The following is a 21,108-nucleotide window of genomic DNA, read 5'->3' as shown; positions in this document are numbered from 1 at the left end:
CCACACAGAGACATGTACATTATAATCTTAGATTGTATGTACATTTTTTTATTGTTATGAATTTTTTTTATTTATAATAGCAGTTATGTTTGTTAAAGAAGTAGAAAGAAGTACAGTGAGGCAAAAACATCCTTCAGTGTTTTTTTTTTTGTAATTGGAACATAGTTGGCTTACAGTGTTGTATTGGTTTCTGTTATTCACGTATAGTGTATCAGCTATACGTATACATACATATATCCCCCAGTCTCCAGTCTTAAAATCAAGTACTGTAGTGATTATTTCCTTTCAGTCTTTTTCCTTTTTTTGTAAATCTTTGAATTTGAAGGAGTAGTTTATGTGATTATAATAATATTGCATTATTGTTTTATATCAAGTATTTTTAACAAATTATGAGCATTTTCCAAATTATTGATCACTGTAAGCATTGCTGCAACAACTGTGATATTTTGTCCAACTAGAGATCATAATCTAATCATTTTTCATAATACTGAAAACACTACTTCGGATAGTATAAAAGTAGCACTAACATGGCCAACTTTATATATGAAGGCTTTTTAAGATAGTTCCTTACAGTAGATTTCTAGCAATTGGGTTTTTAAGGTATAAACCAGTTTGAGGTATAAACAGTTTTTACATACATTTCCAGAGGATTTGCTTACTGTATTGGGAATTATTCTTTTAAAAGATCTTTGCTATTTCAATAAGAAAATTATCTTATTTTGTTAGTATTTCTTTAAAGATATTTTCATGATTATAAAATTATACCTGTTGAAGAAAATTTGGAAAACAAATACATAAAAATTACCCTTAAATTCATGACCCAGGTATTATCAGTGTTAATATTTTGTTGTAAATCCTTTTGATTTAGATGTAATTGACATATAACTTTAAATTTGTTTCAGATGTACAACATGATCACTGTGTATATATATGATTATGTGTATATAATTCACTGTGTATGTGATTGATGTTGGTGATGGTTTAGTCTCTTAGTCATGTCCAACTCTTGTGACGCCATGAACTGTAGCCTGCTAGGCTCCTCTGTCAGTGGGATTCTCCAGGCAAGAATACTGGAGTGGGTAGCCATTCCCTTCTTCAGGGGATCTTCCTGACCCAGAGATCAAACCCTGGTCTCTTGCATTGCAGGCAGATCTTTACCTACTGAGCTATGAGGGAAGCCCATGTGTATGTGACTGTGTGTATATATTGCAAAATGATCACTGTAGTAAGTCTAGTTACCGTTCACCTCACATATAAATTGTTTTTCCCTGTGACACGGTCGTCTGTTTAGCAGCTTTCCAGTACAGAGCACACGCTGTGCGCTGTGTTCTCGGGGCTTCCCAGGCGGCACTAGTTGTGCAGTGCAGGAGATATAAGAGACACGGGTTTGATCCCTGGGTCGGGAAGATCCCCTGGAGGAGGGAATGGCAGCCCACTCCAGTATTCTTGCCTGGAGAACCCCCTGGACAGAGGAGCCTGGTGGGCTACCGTCCATAGGGTCACAGAGAGTCAGACCAGCTGAAGAGACTTAGCATGCACACATGCACACTATTTTCTTGGGACTTTATAAGTTCAGATTTGGGTTTTTTTGTTTTGTTTTGTTTTATGATTCCATGTATGAGATTGTAGTGTTTTTCTCTGCCTGACTCTTTTCACTTAACACAATGCCCCTGAGGCCCATCCATGCTGTCACAAGTGGAAGGATTTTCTTCCTTTTTTGTGACTAAATAATATTCCTCAGTGTGTCTGTGTGACACATTTTCTTTATCCACTTATCAGGGGACACTTACGTTGTTTCCATGTCTTGGCTACTGTAAGTAATGCTGCATAATTCATGATTCATTAATATTTTGATGTAAATCCTATTTTTCCTTTTAGTTTTATTGAGGTATAGCACTGTCAAAGTTTAAAGTGCATAGCATAATGAGTTGACTTACACATTGAAGAATGATTGCCACAATAAGTTCAGTTTAACATCCACCATGTCATACAGATACAAGGGAAAAAATGTTGCTTTTTCCTTGTGATGAGAACTTTTAGACTTTTATTCTCTTAGCAGCTTTCAAATATACCATACAGCAGTGCTAACTGTGTTAACAATGTCGTATATTATGAATATCTTCTTATCCTTGAATGGTCTTTGATAATTTTTCAGTATTTTTAAATAACTTTTATTTTTAAAAGTTACTTTTAAAGAACTTTTAATGGTAGTATTAGTGTGCTTTAGTATCAGTAGTGGCATAAAGTTGAAAAAGTTTAAAAGTTTAAAAAAAAAAGTTAAAGATTTTTTAAAAAGCTGAAAAGTCATAAAATTGAAAAGTTATACAGTAAAAAAAATCTTACCCATCTTCCCCAGCTACCCATTTCCTCTCCCACCAGATGCGTCTATGTTAGACAAAACACATTTTTTAAAAGTTCTTTTGAAAAAATACGAAGAAAATATACCATATACGTTTCTGTAGTTTGTTGTTGTTGTTGTTTTGGGGTTTTTTGTTTTCTTTTTTTTTTTCACTTAAAAGGGCTGGGAGATAGCAGATAACCAGCTTCCTCATTCCTTTTTATAGCCAGTAACTTGTATGGAGGTCATATGATTTATGTAACCTCTTCCTCCCCTATGTACAGTTAGGTTTATAGCCTTTTAACTATTACAAATGATGGTGCCTTGTATGACCCTGTACTTACCTTATTTCACGAATGATGTATAAATTCCTCGGAATAGGGTTATTGAGTCAAAAGGTCATTAATGCATTTGTAATGTGTGTTGTCACGTTGGCAAAGGATTATCAAATTTACCCCTTTGCTAGCGTCAGTAGTGTATGAGGTCAGTATTTTTTATTTCCTTCAATCCAGTTGGTGAAAATGTTACCTCTTATTTTAACATATAAGAATATGATTTCCAGTGGCTAGATGAATACTATCCATTTCACGATGATATCATTTATTTAACCAATTTCTATTACTATACAATTTATATTTTTACTATTATAAAAAGCACTACAGTGACAGTGTATATGAATTTTTTTACCCTTAAAATCCTTTTAACTACATAATTTTGCTATTTTTACACTTAAACATTTTTTCCATGTTATGTTAAAAATTATATTTTCATAAGCAGCGTAGCAGTCCGTCATATGAATATTTCTTAATTTACTTGTTATGTTAGACATTTAGGTTGTTTTTTTGTTTATTTTTTATAGAAGTATAGTTAATTTACAATGTTGTGCTAGTTGCAAGTGTACAGCAAATTGATTCAGTTGTGTGTGTGTGTGTATTCTTTTTCAGATTCTTTTCCATTATAGATTATTACAAGATACTGAATATAGTTCCCTGTGCTATACAGTAGGTCCTTGTCGTTTAGCTGTTATATATACAGTAGTATGTCTATGTGTCTATAATCTCCAACTTCTAACTCCCTCCCGCCCCATCCCCTTTAGTAACCATAAGTTTATTTTCTGTGTCTATGAGTTTATTTCTGTTTTGTAAATAAGTTCATTTGTATCATTTTAAGTGATGCCATGATATTTGTCTTTCTCTGACTTACTTCAGTTAATATGATAATCTCTAAGTCCGTCCATGTGGCAGCACTTGGCATTTAATTCTTTTTATGACTGAGTAATATTCTATCTTGTATATATACCACATCTTCTTTATCTTCATCTATCGACCAACATTTAGGTTGCTTCCATGTCTTGGCTGTTGGAAACACTGCTGAAATGAGCATGTATCTTTTTGAACCGTGTTTTTCTCTGATTTTATGCCTGGGAGTGGGATTGCTGGATCATATGGTAACTCAGTTTTTAGTTTTTTTAAGGAACCTCTATACTATTTTCCATAGTGGCTGCACCAGTTTACATTCTCATCAACAGTGTAAGAAGGTTCTCTTGTCAGCCTCTCCAGCATTTGTTGTTTGTAAATTTTTTCAAAATAATTTTATTTATTTTTGGCTCTGCTGGGTCTGTGATGCACTGGCTTCTCATTGCAGTGGCTTCTCTTGTTGCAGCTCCTGGGCTCTAGAGCATATTCTCAGTAGCTGGGGCACTTGGGCTTAATTGCTCCAAGGGAGGTAGGATTTTCCCAGATCAGGGGTTGAATGCATGTCTCCTGCATTGGCAGGCAGATTCTTTACTACTGAGCCACCAGGGAAGCCCTGATTTTTTTATTATGGTCATTCTGACTGGTGTGAGGTGATACCTCGTTGTAGTTTGGAGTTGCAGTTCTTTTAATAATTAGTGATATTCAGCACCTTTTCATGTGTGTTTTGGAACATCTGTATGTCTTCTTTGGAGAAATGTCTATTTAGGTCTTCTGTCCTTTTTTTTTTTTTTTTAATTTTTTAGGCTGTGTGAACTGTTAGGTTGTTCCTAATTACTATTTTAAAAATTTAAAAAGCCTTAAAGAAGATTTTATTTTAAATGGTTGCCTTTAGAGACATTTGAAGAGTTTGAATTACTAAAGTGTTAAAGGTTAGAATGATTATGAATATATTCTTGGTCTACAGTGCCAAGTTGCTTAGCAAAAGTTTTCACGCTGTTTATATTTTGATTTCATTTTTTTATGAATTGTTTGTTTATATTCCCTTGGGTAGCCTTTGTGCTTTTAATTGTTTCCTGCATGGACCCTGCGGTCCTCATGGAGGGAAGAGGGAAGAAGGCTTCTTTTGGTTGTCACAGGCACTGCTATTTACCAATCAGGACCAAAGGTGCTTCATGTTCTACAGTGAGTAAGATGGGCCTTGCCAGTGTTTTACAGGAAGGAAACTTGCACATCATGTTTGGAAATATTTCCCCCAATTTTTTACTTTCTAATTTCCCTTTGGAAAATAGAAATAATACATTTTTTCATAAGATCAAATCTGTCTGCCTCCGTCATTTATTTCTTTACTATTTGTTGTTCAGTCACTAAGTGGTGCAGTCCCAAGGACTACAGCACCCCAGGCTGCCCTATCCTCCACTGTCTCCTAGAGTTTGCTCAAGTTCATGTCCACTGAGTTGGTAATGCTATCTAATTGTCTCATCTTCTGCCCAGCTCCTTCTCCTTTTGCCTTCAGTTTTTCCCAGAGTCAGATCTTTTACAGTGAGTCAGCTCTTCACATCAGGTGGCCAAAGTATTGGAGCTTCAGCTTGAGCAACAGCCCTTCCAATGAATATTCAGGGTTGATTTCCTTTAGGATTAACTGGTTTGATATCCTTGCAGTCCAAAGGACTCTTAAGTCTTGAATGCTCTTTTGAAGAGTTACTTTTACAGGTCTGAATTTGTCATAGAAAACTTGGAAAATGAGAAAATTAAAACAAAAATCGTCTATGACTCTTTCACTTAGAAATAGGCTCTAAATATTTTCACATATTTTCTTCTATTTTACTTTGAAGACATGTCTTTCTTTAAATTGGAAACTAATATGTGAACATATTCTTGTTGCAAAAAAATCAAACATTATAGTTAAAAGACCCTCATTGACTTCCATCCTTACTCCTGTACCCCAGCAGAGTACTTACTGTTTGAAGTTTTGGTATTTATCTCAAGACCTTTCTGTGGAAGCAGAATATTATTTTAGGGTATTAAAAAAAATACTTGAATGCAGCTTTGTTTTTTCTTTTCACCTAAACAGGTGTGTTGGATAGTGTGTGTAAAGACTTTTTAAACTGTTTTATAGTATTAAATAGCATGTATATACCACAATTTACTCAGATGTTATCTCATTTGGGGACATTTTGGGTGTTTGCTTTTAATTATTGTTATTGCATTGTTGCAGAAAAGCATTCTCACACATGCCTATTCTTCCTTGTATGTTTATTGATTTATTAAATATTGATTTCCTGCCATAATCAAGTACTGTTTGAGTTACTTCAGAATCAAGAGGGGAGCAAAACTGAAAAGGTCTCTCACATCATGAAGCTTATAATTTAGTAAGAGGAAAATATATAAAAACTTAAAATATCAAGTAGCAATAAATGCTGGGAAGAAAAGTAGAGCAGAATAAGGGAATATAAAGTGCTGGAGGATTAGGGCCTGCTTCTGTGAATGTACTGGCAAAGAATTATTTCCATGAGAGGGTGATACTTGAACACTAACTTAAGTGGAGACATGAACCATGTGAAGATCTGGGGTAAGACCATTCCTCAGAGGGCATAGTAAATGTAAAAGACTTGACAAAGGATAGGCCATGGCTGTTTTGGCTTCCCAGGTGGTGCAGTGGTAAAGATTCCACCTGCCGATTCAGGAGATGTGGATTCGATCCCTAGGCTGGGAAGATCCCGTGGAGAAGGGAATGGCTACTGGAGTGGCCAGTATTCTTGCCTGGGAGATCCCATGGACAGGAGCCTGGTGGGCTACTGTCCACGGGATTGCAAAGAGCATGACTGAGCGTGCACGCACACGCTTTTGAAGAGCAGCAGGCTGTCTAGTGTGGCTGCAGCCAGCTTGGGAATGTCCCATAAAGTTGTAGAGATCAACGTGAGCTGAAGTGTTTAGGACCATGCTGTCCAGTACAAGAGCCACCAGCCACATGTGGTTATAGAACATTTGAAATGTGGCATAAACACTGATTTCTGGAAATTCCCTGGCAGTCCAATGTTTAGAACCTGACTCTTCTGCTGCAGTGGCCCAGGTTTGACTCCTGGTCAAGGAGCAAAGATCCCACAGGGCCTCACAGTAAGGCAAAAAAAAAACAAACCCGCTTGATTTCCACGACTTGTAAGACTTGGTAACATGGCAAATCATTCCATTATTCTTGCCTGGAAAATCCCATGGACAGAGGAGCCTGGCAGGCTACACAGTTCATAGGGGTTGCACAGAGTCAGATATGACTGAATCAACTTAGCACAGGATAGTAACAGAAAGAGAATGTGAATTATCATTAATAGCATGTTATGTTGATTATATGCTGAAATAATATTTTGGACATATTGAGTTCAATAAAATTTATGTTTTCTTCACTGGTAGCAGCTGCGTTGGACAGTGGTGTTTACTGTTTTGAGAGAGTCAGGGGTAGAGAAATAAGAGTTTTATTTTTAAAATGATATGTATTTATCTATTTTTGGCTGTGCTGGGTCTTCCTTGCTGCTCGGCGTTTCTCTGGTCGTGGCAAATGCGGGGCTGCTCTTGGTTGTGGTGCGTGGGCTTCTTGCAGTGGCTGCTCTTCCTGTGGACGCTGGCTCCAGGGCGCGCGAGCTGGGCGGTCGCAGCTCCCGGGCTCTAGAGCGCGGGCTCAGTGGTTGTGGTGCACGGCCTAGTGCTCTGCAGCGGGTAGGATCTTTCTGGATTGGGGATCGAACCCGTGTCTCCTGCCTTGGAGGAGACACCAGGAGCCCCAAGAATTTTGTTTTAGATAAAGTTTTAACAAAGTTTTACTTTGTTTTAACAAAGTAAATTTAGGGTAACATAACATACCAGAGACTACACATATTCTAAGTGGAGTTTAATGTTTTCTCAAAGTAAACTTACTCATGTAAGCAGCACTTAAACAACAGCAAAAAAAAAAAAAAAAACCAGAGCAAACTGCTATCCTGGTAGCTTCCACTTATACTTCTAACTCCATAAATTAGTGATAGCATTTATTGCAATTTCAAAGTCTCAGAATTATAGGATTGTTTACAATATGCCTTAGAATTGAGACACTTGGAAAATCAAATATTTTGTCTAAAAGGTTAAGGGTATTAGGAATTACTTTCTAAGCTTTCATAACATTTACCTGTTTTTCAGTTTAGGAGTTTTTAAGAACACGGTAAATAGGAAATCAACTGTAATTGTAAACAATTTGGTATGTTTTGGGCAGTGCTATCTATACTATACTCCTTTTCTGAGAATGGAAATCTTTGGGATAATTGTGGCTAAACAGCTAACTTTAGAAGTTTTTTGTGGAGGGAAATAATTAAATCTCTAAATTTCCTCTTTTTTTTTTCTGTCTCCAAATGTAGAGAATTTAAGAAGGCCTGCACAAGCTATTTAGAAGATAAAAGATAAAAAAAAAAAGATAAAAGATAATCAGGTACTAAGTATCAATAATAATTTAATATTTTTCTTTAAGATAAGATAGTTTCCTCAGATTTATGGATCCAGTGTATTCTCAACTTCAGATGTGCATCCATTGAAATTTTATACAAATAAAATGCAACAAACTTAGCAAGCTATTAAAATTAATAAGTTTTGTTTTATTGTTTTCAAGAAGTCTGTGTCTGTAATCTTCCTGGAGGATTGAAAGGCCTCTTTTTGTTTCATATGAAACAAATTTTAGTTTATTTAGTTAGTATATATATTGTATCTTTTAGAAATAAAAAATGGAGGAGATTGCAGAAAAAGTAGTTTGTACCCCCCCCTTCCATTCAATAATGAATAAATACATTGGATTTGTATTTTTCAAATTGTTGGTGATTTGCGCAAAGTCTTCCATGCTTTTGTTGTTGACTGTTCTTACCTGTGGTTGTGGTGTGTGTAAAATTGATAAGGAATGGTGGTAGATAATATGTACCTATATGTTTAATAAAATTTTGTAAAACTAAATAAATACACACAAATGAGTCCGGGTAGAACTGGGGAAATGTGGATCGTGTCAGCATTGTTATGCTTTTTACCCTACAGCTGTGCTATTATACTTTAGTTTTGTAAAATGTTACCGTGGGGGAAACATGTATCCCTGTGTATTATTTCCTATAACTCTATGAATCTATAAAAATTTCACTAGATTTAAAATATCTTTCATTGCTTACTGAGATTACTGAGCTACTAGCTTAAGACATAATTTTCGCAAAAACATAAACATTTCAGTTAGTCTCTGTTTTGAACAGATGAACAGATTTTTATAGTTCATTGTTTTGAATGCTGTTTACACTAAGTACCTTTGTTTCTTTTGCTTTTCATTTTACCCTGTCATTCTCCACCAGGTATTACAATTTGGAGGAAGTACTTAAATGCTTATGAAAACAATGTCTTATCTAGTAGCTATCTGCTCTGTAGATAAAACTTACATAGAGTATCTTACTTATTGATGTTTTTATCTACATTAGATAGATCAGTATAGGCTGTTGTTAATGATCAAAAAATAATTTCATATGTAAAGTGTAATGTATTTTTACTCATAATGTTAATCTACCATATATATAACTATTGTTAAAGTAGCTCACTTTCTTTTTTCCTTGAATTATTTTTAGGAATTTAAATATTTTTCTTTTTAAAACTCCACTATTTTAATCAAAATTTATTTTTGTTTTCTAGGAGCAAAAAGATTGGATCAGTTTGTCCTTGATTTTTCCCTATTTAAAGGTAACCTGTCTCTAGTTCACTAAATCATACAGACTTAATACAATTTTCTGTTTGAGGTGACAGTCTATATTTGGTTTTTAAAATAGCAGTTGTATTATATAATGACTAAACCTTTTATGTCTTTTCTATAAGATACGGTCTAATCTTTCAAAGAAAATAATCATGTAATTTATGTCATGGAAGTAAATATTAAATCAGACTACATTTCTTGTTATGTTCCACAGAGTTTTGTTTTGTTTTCTCTTCAGAAATTTATGAAAAATCTTTGCTGTTTTAGTGTGTTTACCTGAAACTGTTTTACTCAGATTGAAGTATTGACGCCATGGGAATAAAGGTTCAGCGTCCTAGATGTTTTTTTGACATCGCCATTAATAATCAACCTGGTAAGGAAATTAATGTCCCTATTTAACATTTATATATGAATATTTAATATTTTAAATTATCTTTACATGAAGAAATATAAACCAGCTACCTTCTTTTTCAGCTGGAAGAGTTGTCTTTGAATTATTTTCTGATGTGTGCCCCAAAACATGTGAGAACTTTCGATGTCTTTGTACAGGTTTGTTGACATTTTCACTCACCCTAATAGTTTAAATTTAACACATTTTAGATTTTTTCTTGCATTCTTTCTCAGCATGCTGATTATGCAACATTGACTAGACATGAAAGTAATTCTTAGACATATTAATTGTCTAAGGATTGTAACAGAGATTATATCAGAGATTGATTTTTCCACTCATTAGAAAAGCATGGGTGCTTCTTAAATGAATTTTTAAAAGAATTCCTGAGAGGAGTGAAAATTCTGTAGCTTAGAGAAGTCTTTATAGATCAAGAGAAATAATTTTTTATTTATTCTTTTTATTTAAATTTTTCTTTCAGTTTTATTGAGATGTAATTGGTATATATCACTGTATGAGTTCAGGAGTGCAGCATAATGGTTTGATTTACATACATCATAAAGTGGTTATCACAATAAATTTAGTTAACATTCATCATCTCATATAGATACAAAATTAAAGAAGTGTGGAAAAAATTTTTTCCTGTGATTTCATCATTAATATTGCTTTAATACTATTTCCTTAATTTCTTTTCTACTTAATGACATACTGATTTTTCTTCTCTTTAGGTGAAAAGGGGACAGGGAAATCAACTCAGAAGCCATTACATTATAAAAGTTGTCTCTTTCATCGAGTTGTTAAAGATTTTATGGTTCAAGGTGGTGACTTCAGTGAAGGTAAGACTTCAATTCTTAAAAAACAAAATCAAATATTCTTTGTTTATAAATTTATATTCTTTTATGTACATGGATCTGAAAGTTAGACAAGTCTCTGGAAGTACTGGTCCAATTTTCTTCTGAGCCCACTTAATCTTTTGGTCAAAAAAAAGTACTGGAAATTCCTTGGTGGTCCAGTGGTTGGGATATGGAGCTTTCACTGCTGAGGGCCCGGGTTCAATTCCTGGTTGGGGAACTGAGATTCTGCAAGCTGCCTGGCATGGCCAAAAATAAAAATTAGAACAACTCATAGAAATAGACATAAAGGAGGAAACACACAGGAAAAATTTCATCTTTGGTGCATGAATTAATTTCAGAAATTTGCTTTTGGATAAAAAAACATTGGCTTCCCTGGTGGCTCAGTGGTAAAGAAGCACCTGCCAAAGAGGGGGATGCAGGTCCTATTCCTAGGTCAAGAAGATCCCCTGGAGAAGGAAGTGGCACCCCACTCCACTATTCTTGCCTGGAGAATCCCATGGCCAGAGGAGCCTGGCAAACTACAGTCCATGGGGTCACACAAGAGTCAGACACGACTTAGCAACTAAACAACAACAACAACAAACCCACTATATATCTCCTAGTAGCCTGTCTGTGTTCATGTTTGATTTTGTCACATCCAGTTATCTTTTACTACAGTGTAGTTTTTACCTCCTTTCTTTTTGTAAAAACACTTTGAAAGCTACTAGTAATTTCTGTTAAAGGACCTACACAATCATTAGAATCTGAACAGTCTTTTTTCTACAGTTATTAATAGGCTTTGTCACACTCATATTGTTGTATCAGAGAAGAGAAAAGGTAATTTGGGATCCTGTCAGTAGTATCTTTTATGATTTGCTGTGAACCTTTGAGTATTGTTGGTATAAAGTCATTGAGGTACCTACTTTGTAAGAAGCATTTTATTTAGGAATGCTTCAAGGAAATTACTGACCTAACAGTTCTAAGAGTCCATGCTTTTCATTCTTAGGAAATGGACGAGGAGGAGAATCCATTTATGGAGGATTTTTTGAAGGTAAAAATGTTTATGTTTAAATTAAACATTTTAATGTTTACTTTTAAATTAAAGGCTTGATCTTAATCTTTACTAAAAGAGAGATTCAGCTGTATTTCTTAGTGATAATACCAACATTTTTGTGTGTCCATTTTTCTATGAAGATTTTTTAAAAATCTTTGATATTCTAAATTTGGCTGTAATGTTTCCCCCAAATTTAAGTTTTCTCTGTGGAATTTCTGTTAATGTGAAGATCTTTTGAAAGACTCTAAACATGTGGTTGTAGAATTAATTTCATATTACCCATCTTTAACTTTGGGGAGTCAGTGAAATTTCACGTTCTACCTGCTTTTTTCTTGTTCTAATACAGGATTGGAAGACAATCTGCTTTCTTTGCAATAAGCTGTTTTCTCTATCAATAGCAGAAATTAAGTTAATGAGTGCCTCTGTGTGCTAAAAATAATATTGAAGAGAGATTGATATAGTATTTGGATTTTATAGCAGATGATTGAAAATTAAAAATATTTTAATATGAAAAGATAGGGGAGGGAATTGGTTGATATTAGATTTCTCTTACCCTGACTTTTTAATCTAAATTTTGCTTGGTGCTAAAGATCACATGATAGGAACCCAAGATATATAGAGGAGTGAAAAGGAATTTTGAGGGGGAAATTATGCCTATAATGTAACTGAAACTTTGCTTCTCTACAGATGAGAGTTTTGCTGTTAAACACAATAAAGAGTTTCTCTTGTCAATGGCCAACAGAGGGAAGGATACAAATGGCTCACAGTTCTTCATGTAAGAATTCATGATCTGACTTAAAATATCCCTTTTTTGGTGTGTCATTTTTCTGGATTCCTGCTACTGATCACTAATAAGAGAGGGACCTATAAGGGGGAGAATTTTTAAAGGTGGAAGAACAAAGAATTTAGCAATACAGCTGACCTCCCCTTTTGCTGCTAAAGTTTTCAAATGATGAAAACTTTTGTCAAGAGGACACAGGAGCCAGCTTGAAGAGTTTCCAATCATCTTAGTAGTAATTGATCCAGGAAAAAATTATCTATGGAGGATAAATTAAGGAACAGAATATTTGCAGTGAGCATCTCTTTATAAATTACTTAATTAGAAAAGAGTAAAAATACGGGTTGTTCCTCATTTTTCAAAGATTCTTTATTTGTGAATTTGCTAACTCACTAGGTTTATTTGTAATCCAAAGTCAATACTACTAATGTTTTCCAATTCTGACAATGAAAAAATTGTTACCAGGGCTCATGTCAGCAATTCATGTTTTTTTATCATGTTCCATGGGTAAAAATTTGCTCTTCTCTTCAGTAACATAAACTCTTTTGGTCTCAGAAGAATTTAATCTGTCAGCACCATATGGATTATTTATGTGTTTTCTATTTCATATTTGTAACTCCCTTCTTCAACCATGAGAAATCTCTCTTCCATTATGTTAAAAAAATTTCTACCCATTTGTTGAATCCTAGATTTAAAAATTGCCACCCTATAACACTGGGAAAAGTAACGTACTATCGAGAGTTCACTGTTTTTAGCAGTTTTTGTTTTTAGAGTGAGGGTATGTAGTTATTGCATTTAAAAGCGACTTCTGTTAGTACTTTTTAGTATAAATTTTGTATGGTTTTATGACTCAAAATATGTTATATTCATTTGTTTCTGATTATATTTCATTTGTTTTTCCTGCCAGATTGATTTGTTTTTTGTCCTTTTTTTTTTAAGCTTTTAAAACATTAACATGATTTGAAGAGTCAAAGCAGAGAGAATACCATTGAATTATCACTCCCACCTAACTCTTCACTCCATTTCCATTCCCCCATTTTTTCACCCCTTTTTACACCACCTGTCCATATTATTAACCAACCTCATTAGTTTCTGGCTTATTTTTCTGTATTTCTTTTTACAAACATAAGCACAGATATACACTTTTTTCTTATTTTCCATTTTTTCTTATATAATAGATAGCATACTGTACATAATGTTTTTCTGTCTTCACTTAATGATGCATCCTAGAAATCATTTCATATCAGTTCATAGAAATCTTTTTCATTTTTTTCACAAATGCATAGTACTCTATTGTGTGTGTGTATACTGTAATTTATTCAGCCAATTACCTATGTATGGATGTTCCTGATTTTTTAAACAGAAACAACTTATATTGCATTGGTTAGAATACACAGATAAGAAGAAGAAAAACAAAAAAAAAAAAAAGAAGAAGAAAAACAATCCTCTCCCCAAGAGCATCTTTTCATGGAATAAAAATATAGAGTTGCATATACTCTGTAATCAACTTTTGGATATAATATAAATCTGGTTGTGTGTTACTAAATATGAATTAGTAACATTTTAATAGTGCATGTTAATCCATTGTTTGAATGTACTATGGTTTTAATTATTTAATCTCAGTTTTGAACATTTGGTTGCTTCTTGTTTTCAAACTGCTCCAGTGAACACTGTTGTGCCTATTGTTTGATGCATTTTTAAATTCTTCTATGCAAGTGACTGGAAGTTTACTTAGTCAAGTATTTATATATGTTTAAGGCTTTACATATATATTGCTGCATTGACTTCCAAAAGGAAGTGCTAATTTTACCAGATCCTCAGCAACACTATTACCATTTATTTTCCCTTTTTAAAATAAAATCCTTCCTGTGCTAACCAAAACCCCTATGGTTTTTTTTTTTTTTTTTTGAGGTGCTAAATACTCTTTATTTGATGCTATACATAAACCACACTAAAATGCCTTTCATTAAGTAAAAGGCTAAATTTTAGATAGAGAATTTTAATTAAATTGGCGTAGTTTATAAAACCAAAAAGATAAAGTGGAATTTGTCAGTGTATTTTCAATTCTTGCCTTAACAGGCTAATGAACACAACTTCAAACACATCTGAATCCTCCTCTGTTCTATGAGACAGTGAAGGGACCTTTTCAGTATTTAAATATATTAATATAACCAGTTATAGAAATCTAAATATAAAACCAGTCTCTTACAGGGTTTGAGAAGGAATGCACCATCTCCCTAAGAAGTTTAATATTCCTTATTCAAGTTCAATCATCTCTTTAGAATGGGAAAAGTGATAGTACTTGTTGAACCGGAATTACTATCAAAATTAAAAAAGCTGACCATATTTGTTTAGCCACAAACCAATCTTATTTAAATCAGGACTGTCCAACAGAATTATTCCATCAGCCGTTCATGATCTGAATTCTAGTGTGTGAGATCAATTTAAATATGGTACACATAAAAAGTCATGAGACACTTCTGTCTCATAATAAATAAGGCAGTGGCCAACTATTACTCATTGGTAGCTTTTTTGAGATAAGCTATCAAGTCCTCCCTCTCTCCCTTCTTCTTAATGCCAGCAAAGATCATCTTTGTTCCAGGGATGTACTTCTTGGGATTCTCCAAGTACTCCATCAGCGTCTCCTCTCCCCAGGTGATACCTTTGTTCTTGTTGGCATCTGTGTAAGAGAATCCAGCAGCCTGACCCGTCTTTCGTCCAAACAGACCATGGAGGTTTGGCCCAGTCTTGTGCTTGCCTCCCTTTTCCACAGTATGGCACTGGGCACACTTCTGAACAAAAATCTTCTTGCCCTTCTCAACATCACCCATTTTTAAATCGTTCTTTCTCTGGGCGCGACCGAGAAGTTCCCGCTCGCAAGCCGAACGCCCCGCTTTCTCCAAAATCCCTATGTTAAATTCACATGTATATTCTCAGAATCTTCCTAGTGTTGGTTTCTCCTGACTCCTTTCCAATTCTGGTTAACTCATCTTTACTTCTTTGTTCTTTGTTCTTTTTATTTTTTTTAAGGAAACAACTTCAGTTTTTTAATTTTTTAAAAAAAATATTGTGGTAACATAAAAAATTTGCTGTTTTAACCATTTGTAACTGAGTCAGTGATATTATTTATATTCACAGAATTGTGCAGCTACCACCACTATCTCCAACACTATTTCATCATTCCATAGAGTAGCCATTTCCCCTTCCACTCAGCCGCTTGATAACCTTTATTCTATTTTCTGTCTCGGAGAATTTGCCTGGTCTATATGTATGAGTGGAATCATACAATATTTGTCCTTTTGTGTCTAACATATTTCACTTAGCATCTTTTGAGGGTTTATCCGTGTTTTATAGCATGTACCAGAGCTTCATTCTTTTTTGTGGTTGACTATCTTTCCAGTGTGTATACAGACCACGTTTTGTTTATCCATGTTTATTTGTTAGGGGACATTTGGGTTGTTTCCACTTTTTGTCTGTTGTGAGTAATGTTACACTGAACATTGGCACACATATATATTTGTTTGAGTCTCTGATTTCAGTTCTTTTGGATATATACCTAGGAGTAGAATTGCTGGATTATATGGTAATTGTATGGTTCGCTCTTTGAAGAACCATCAAACTTTTCCAGAACAGCTACATCATTTCGCATTCCTACCAGCTTTATACAAATAATGCTAGCTTCTAGCATTGTTTGTTCTAGTTTTGCCATTCTCATCACTTTTTCACCAATCTGAGAATGACTGTGAAGCACTGCAAGTGTTGATTTAGGGGTTACAAATAAATTATAGTGAGCAAGCCCGTGGGCAAATATGAAATCTGTGAAATGAGGATTTACTATATCTTGATGCAAATTGTATATAGTGAATGTAACACAAATACATATATAGTGTACACCTAGGTTTTTACATTTCTAGGTGCTTTTATCAAGTTGAGGTGATTACAGCTGTTACACTGAGAAAACAATAACAGGTTATCACTTTTTAAAAATAAGGTGAGCTTATTTTAAAGTTCTAACATGTACATGAAATACATGTATATGTTAGAATTTTTTTAGTAGTATCGTTTGTGTTTTAACCAAAGGTTAGCTTAAATTGTGTTCCTTCTTTCAAATTTCTAATGCTTTTTAAAAGATTTTTTTAGATAATAAATCTCATATAGTACCCATCTTTAGTCCGTTATACCAGTATGTCTTCATAGCTACTCAGATAGCAGCTTTAACTAGAAAGTTTTAAGGTTCATTTGGAGAAAAAAAGGATTTTTTTTAAAATGAATTTTTGCTTATTTTAGATTTTGTCTAAATTTTAATGCAAATCTCTTTCTTCAACTTGAGATTTACTTTATGTTAGGGATAACAAACTCTAAGACCCACAGGTCTTCAGCAGGTAACATAAGGGAATAAAGACTGCTGGAATGATAAATTTAATTATTAATCTTTCTGTTAGAGAAGACAGGGATATTCAGCATGACCAGTTATTGCCACATGCCAAGTGCCACATCTTCCAGGTTTTAAAAAAGGTCTGGAATACAGATTTTTATATAGAAGTACCCAAATTTGTAAATCTTGGCAGCTAGTTTAAAAATTTATAAACAGTACACAGGATGGACCACTTCTGTTCAGGCCCCATGGAACACGCATGAATGCGGCAGAATGTGACCTGGGCTCTACCTGTTTAAAATGCTAAGGCTGAAAAAGTACTGATATTAAACTCAAACTGGTGCAATGTTTTGGTAAGTTATGGTATACCCAGATAGTAGAACATTGTACAATTATGGATATTCAATAAGAACCCAATTATATGCAAGAAACATGAATGGATAGATGTAACAAGAAAACATCAATTTAATTTCATGTATGTTTTCAATAATGTATAGGTATTTCAGAACAAAATTTTGAAAATGCATTATGTCAAAAGCATCTTGTATTCAATTCTGTTTAAGGTTAAGGTAAATAAGATTCTATTAATGTTAGCGTATGTATGGATTCTTGTTTTCTACATTGTTTCCAATGCAGTTATTTTCTTTTCCTTTTTAGAGATGCTAACTTTGTTTTTCTCTGACTTTGTTTTTATTCTTCTATCTGATGACTTCCAAAAGAACAACAAAACCAACTCCTCATTTAGATGGGTAAAGATTATTTTCATGTATTTTACAACCTATTTTAAATTAATATATTAAAATAAGAAACTTTTATTTAATCATCTTTACTTGACTCTTTAGGCATCATGTGGTTTTTGGGCAAGTGATTTCTGGTCAAGAAGTTGTGAGAGAAATAGAAAACCAGAAAACAGATGCAGCTAGCAAACCATTTGCTGAGGTGCGGATACTCAGTTGTGGAGAGCTAGTTCCAAAATCGAAAGGTAAAAGCAAGTATATGCTAACTTTTATGTGCACAAAACAGTCTTTTTTTTTTTTTTACAAAACAGTCTTAATTAGTTGGCATGAACTTTATACTAGAGTGACCATAAGTATGACATTTTTGTGTATTTTTAATGTATTTTTGTATTTTTTAAATGTGTTTTACCTTACTCCATATTTTGTTCATTTACTGTGAAACTGATTAACTTTTCTTGTCATTAATTTACAGTAATTTGTCCTTTTGCTTCCACATTGTTTTTTAGATTTTTTGAAAAGTATAGTTGTCTAAATAGTGTGGTAAATATTCTTCTAGGAAAAGAGTGTGGGGAGGATGACAGTTGAAGAGATTAACATAAGCTAACAAACTTTATGGGAATAAATTATTTCCCCTTCATGCACTGCATAGATTCATAAGCATCTGGCACGTTTGAGACACGTTTTTTGCTTAAACAAGAACACTTCAAGTTAACACAACTGATAGTTTACTATGATACTATCTGAAATTGTAAGAACTTGGTTTTAAGTATTTAAAGTCTTTATGTTAAATATGAAATATGTAATTTCTATTGTTTACTACACATATTGAGTCTGATAAGTCTCAAAGTAATGAGGTGAGATTACCTTCAAATCTGTATGGAAAACAATAAAATATTGAAATGACCTATTCTTAATCATCTAAGGAATAATAAATAATATCAGTACTTAGTTTTTCATGTTTAACAAATGTGAGAATCATCTAACCTTTCTTTTCTGATCCTCACGAGAACTATATAATACTATTTCTCTCCATTCCACAGATACGGTCAAGGAAATTGTTATTTACCACATCAGGGAACTGGACCCAAGTTTGCAGGCTCCAGATCTAAAGCTTTGTTAGGTGTTGCTAACTCATTAAAGTCTTTAATATTCCTTTCAGAATTGCCATAAGTAGAGCATTCTGTTCTCAAGTGTAAGTATACTGATGTGCTCTGTAATATGTACATTTCATTTTGCTTTAATATAAAAAGACCCACAATATTTCTGGAGGAAGATCCCCCCATACACACACAGACGCACACAGACAGGGTTTGTGAGATCTTAGTTCCCCAACCAGGGATCAAACCTAGGGCCGTGGCAGTGAAAGTATCAAGTCCTAACCACTGGACTGCCAGAGAAATCCCTGAAGAAGACTTATTTTTAATTTTCTTCTTTTTGTTTCACTTTGATTCAAATTATTTCATCTCTGTATGTCAAACATATACGTTGTAATCCTTTGCAGGAATATTGCTGCAGCTCATACTGGGGCTGTTCATAAGTCTGGCTATCTGTCCTTATTTACAAATAACAGTTATAATGCATACCTTGTGTTTGAGGTGATTCAGAAAGAATGAGTGTTGTTGAGTATCTTACCTTTTTTAAAAAACATTAAAGCTAAAAAGCAATCTATATTAAACTTTGCAAATTTTAGACCCTGAATCTTGCCATTTTATTCTTCAAAGTGTTGTTGGTACAATTAGAATATTTTGGTTTAAGGCATTTCTTCCCATATCATCTAGAAAATCTTCATATTTTATTTTGTACTTAATTGTTTTTTGGCTTTTTTCTTGTGTTTTATAATTTTTTAAGGATCATGTGTTAGGATCTATTCTCTGCTTATAACAGTTAAGAATGCTGTGTGGTTACATATTTAGAAAGAGATTGAGGTAATTAAAAAGCTTACATCTTAAACCATAAAAGTTATCACAGACTCTCTAATACATCTGGTGTAAAATTCTTTTTGGTATTAACTGGTCAGTGTTTGAATACTTGCTGAATGGATGAGAAGGTGAATGAATATCACTGTTGATATATTATTATGTTTTTGTCATGTATTTTCACCTGAATTGATAAATACTAATTTTGCCCATGCCATTGTGGCCAGGAAGTTGTGCTGAAAGTTGATGTAGTGTTCAAGTGTGTGTTCCTCAGACTCATGCTGAGGAAGCATATCTTGCCCTGATCCATTTCATCAATTGAGGAAAACCTGTCCCTTTGTTAGTGTCTTCCCAGGAGTTATTGAAAAGATCAGGTTTGTTTCAAACATACTGTCCATGCCTGCTCTGTTCTGGATCACACTGGAAGAAGGAAAAGAGCACCTATTACCCTGCAGTCCTTCAGTTATCATTCAGAACATTGGTCAGAATGAATTTTGTCATGCTTCTGTATGATCTTTTTTTTTTTTTAGGCGTAGCTATGTCTTACATCCAGTTTATATTTGATGGCCTTCTTACAGTCTTAAATTGGAAATAGTCAAAAAGCTTTGGGTAGCACAGTGGTGTTCATCGTCATCATATTCAAAACCTTGTTTGAGGGATACACACCCCAATTTAAAAAAAAATAAATATAGAATTTTTTTCTTTTCTTTTTCTAACTTCCTTAAAGAAAACAAAAAGACTTCTGAAGAAATCTGTCTGGGCCCACTTATATGTGGTCTTGGTGAGTCTAGGCAATCATCTTGTGCCTTTGTACCTTTGCTGTTGTGAGATTGGAAATTCTACTTTTTCTGGCTATTTGAATGTGCCTGAGAAGGTTCAGAGTCAAGGGGAACATCCTTCCAACAGGCGCAGAGGGGGAACACTGGAGACTAACCAAAACTGCATCCCTGTAGAGGCTATCAAGGGGCAGAGTGGAGGATAGAACACAGACCACTGCTTTGATAAGAACACGTCCTGGTTTTTTAGAAGTTACCATGATCTCAGATCATGCTGGTCTCTTCAGAGTTCACTGCAGTTGTTAAAGAGATATCCGTACACCTTTACCATGCAGCGTGAGATGGAACCAGTGATATATTACAGAGTACATAGAAACACAAGTGCTGAGTTATGGAAAATGGCAGTAAACAGTTAAGTGAGCAGAAATTTTGCATATATGTAATAGGAAACAGATTACCTGGCATTACAAAAAGAAGAGCACAATAGAGCTGGTGGATCTTGTTCTTAGGAAACAGTGGAAAAGATCAGAGACTCATTTGTATGGTGACAGGATCCCATTTCAGTGTCTTTATTCTGGAATTAAGAGCCATGATGATGGCACTTTTCATGGAAAATAGTGGGATATTAAACTTAGGAACTGTTTAGAGGGGAGACCCAGTAATTTTAAAATGAAAAGAGGGTTATTTTAGGTATAATTCCATTCTTTACTTCAAACCTTATTTTGATGATGGCCTGGAAGGTTTCTTCAATATAAAGGTTTCCTGTGAAATTCATAGGTATAAAATTTATAGCTCTCAAAAAACTTGTAAAGCAACATTTTCTTACATTACATTTTTATAAGTAAAACGTTCTGGAAACTTGTCTTTTCACCTTAACATCATTCTAGTAAAGTCAGTATCTGGTAATGTTATATACCACACCCTATCAAGAGTTTAAAAGTGTTGCTCTTTGTAATTCCTTTTTATCCATTATGACGCTTAATGAT

The 21,108-nt window shown here is 34.0% G+C and overlaps 2 protein-coding genes across 12 annotated transcripts in view; one reads left to right on the top strand and one right to left on the bottom strand.

Annotated features, from left to right (window-relative positions):
* The window catches only part of PPIG (peptidylprolyl isomerase G), a 41,121-nt gene that overhangs the window by 6,637 nt on the left and 13,376 nt on the right, over positions 1 to 21,108 (top strand). For 4 of the 11 annotated variants that reach the window (XM_043894208.1, XM_043894200.1, XM_043894199.1 and 1 more), the window contains exons 2-10: positions 7,914 to 7,984; positions 9,208 to 9,255; positions 9,533 to 9,638; positions 9,740 to 9,814; positions 10,382 to 10,489; positions 11,493 to 11,537; positions 12,228 to 12,315; positions 17,413 to 17,442; positions 17,536 to 17,675. In XM_043894208.1, coding sequence (XP_043750143.1) covers positions 9,578 to 9,638; positions 9,740 to 9,814; positions 10,382 to 10,489; positions 11,493 to 11,537; positions 12,228 to 12,315; positions 17,413 to 17,442; positions 17,536 to 17,675 — 547 coding nt within the window. In that variant the 5' untranslated portion in view covers positions 7,914 to 7,984; positions 9,208 to 9,255; positions 9,533 to 9,577. Of the gene's footprint in view, positions 1 to 7,913; positions 7,985 to 9,207; positions 9,256 to 9,503; positions 9,639 to 9,739; positions 9,815 to 10,381; positions 10,490 to 11,492; positions 11,538 to 12,227; positions 12,316 to 17,412; positions 17,443 to 17,535; positions 17,676 to 21,108 lie in introns of all 11 variants that reach the window. The other 7 variants (XM_043894206.1, XM_043894205.1, XM_043894204.1 and 4 more) reach the window with 3 other exon arrangements.
* Positions 14,665 to 15,212, bottom strand: LOC122688302 (cytochrome c). Its single transcript, XM_043894213.1, has one exon. The coding sequence runs from the start codon at positions 15,147 to 15,149 to the stop codon at positions 14,832 to 14,834; it is 318 nt and encodes a 105-aa protein (XP_043750148.1). The 5' UTR covers positions 15,150 to 15,212; the 3' UTR covers positions 14,665 to 14,831.

This window comes from Cervus elaphus, chromosome 33 (genome assembly GCF_910594005.1).
Source record: "Cervus elaphus chromosome 33, mCerEla1.1, whole genome shotgun sequence".
Classification (NCBI taxonomy): Eukaryota; Metazoa; Chordata; class Mammalia; order Artiodactyla; family Cervidae; genus Cervus; species Cervus elaphus.
Note: the sequence above shows the minus strand (reverse complement) of the source record. Positions and strands in the feature narration are given on the sequence as shown.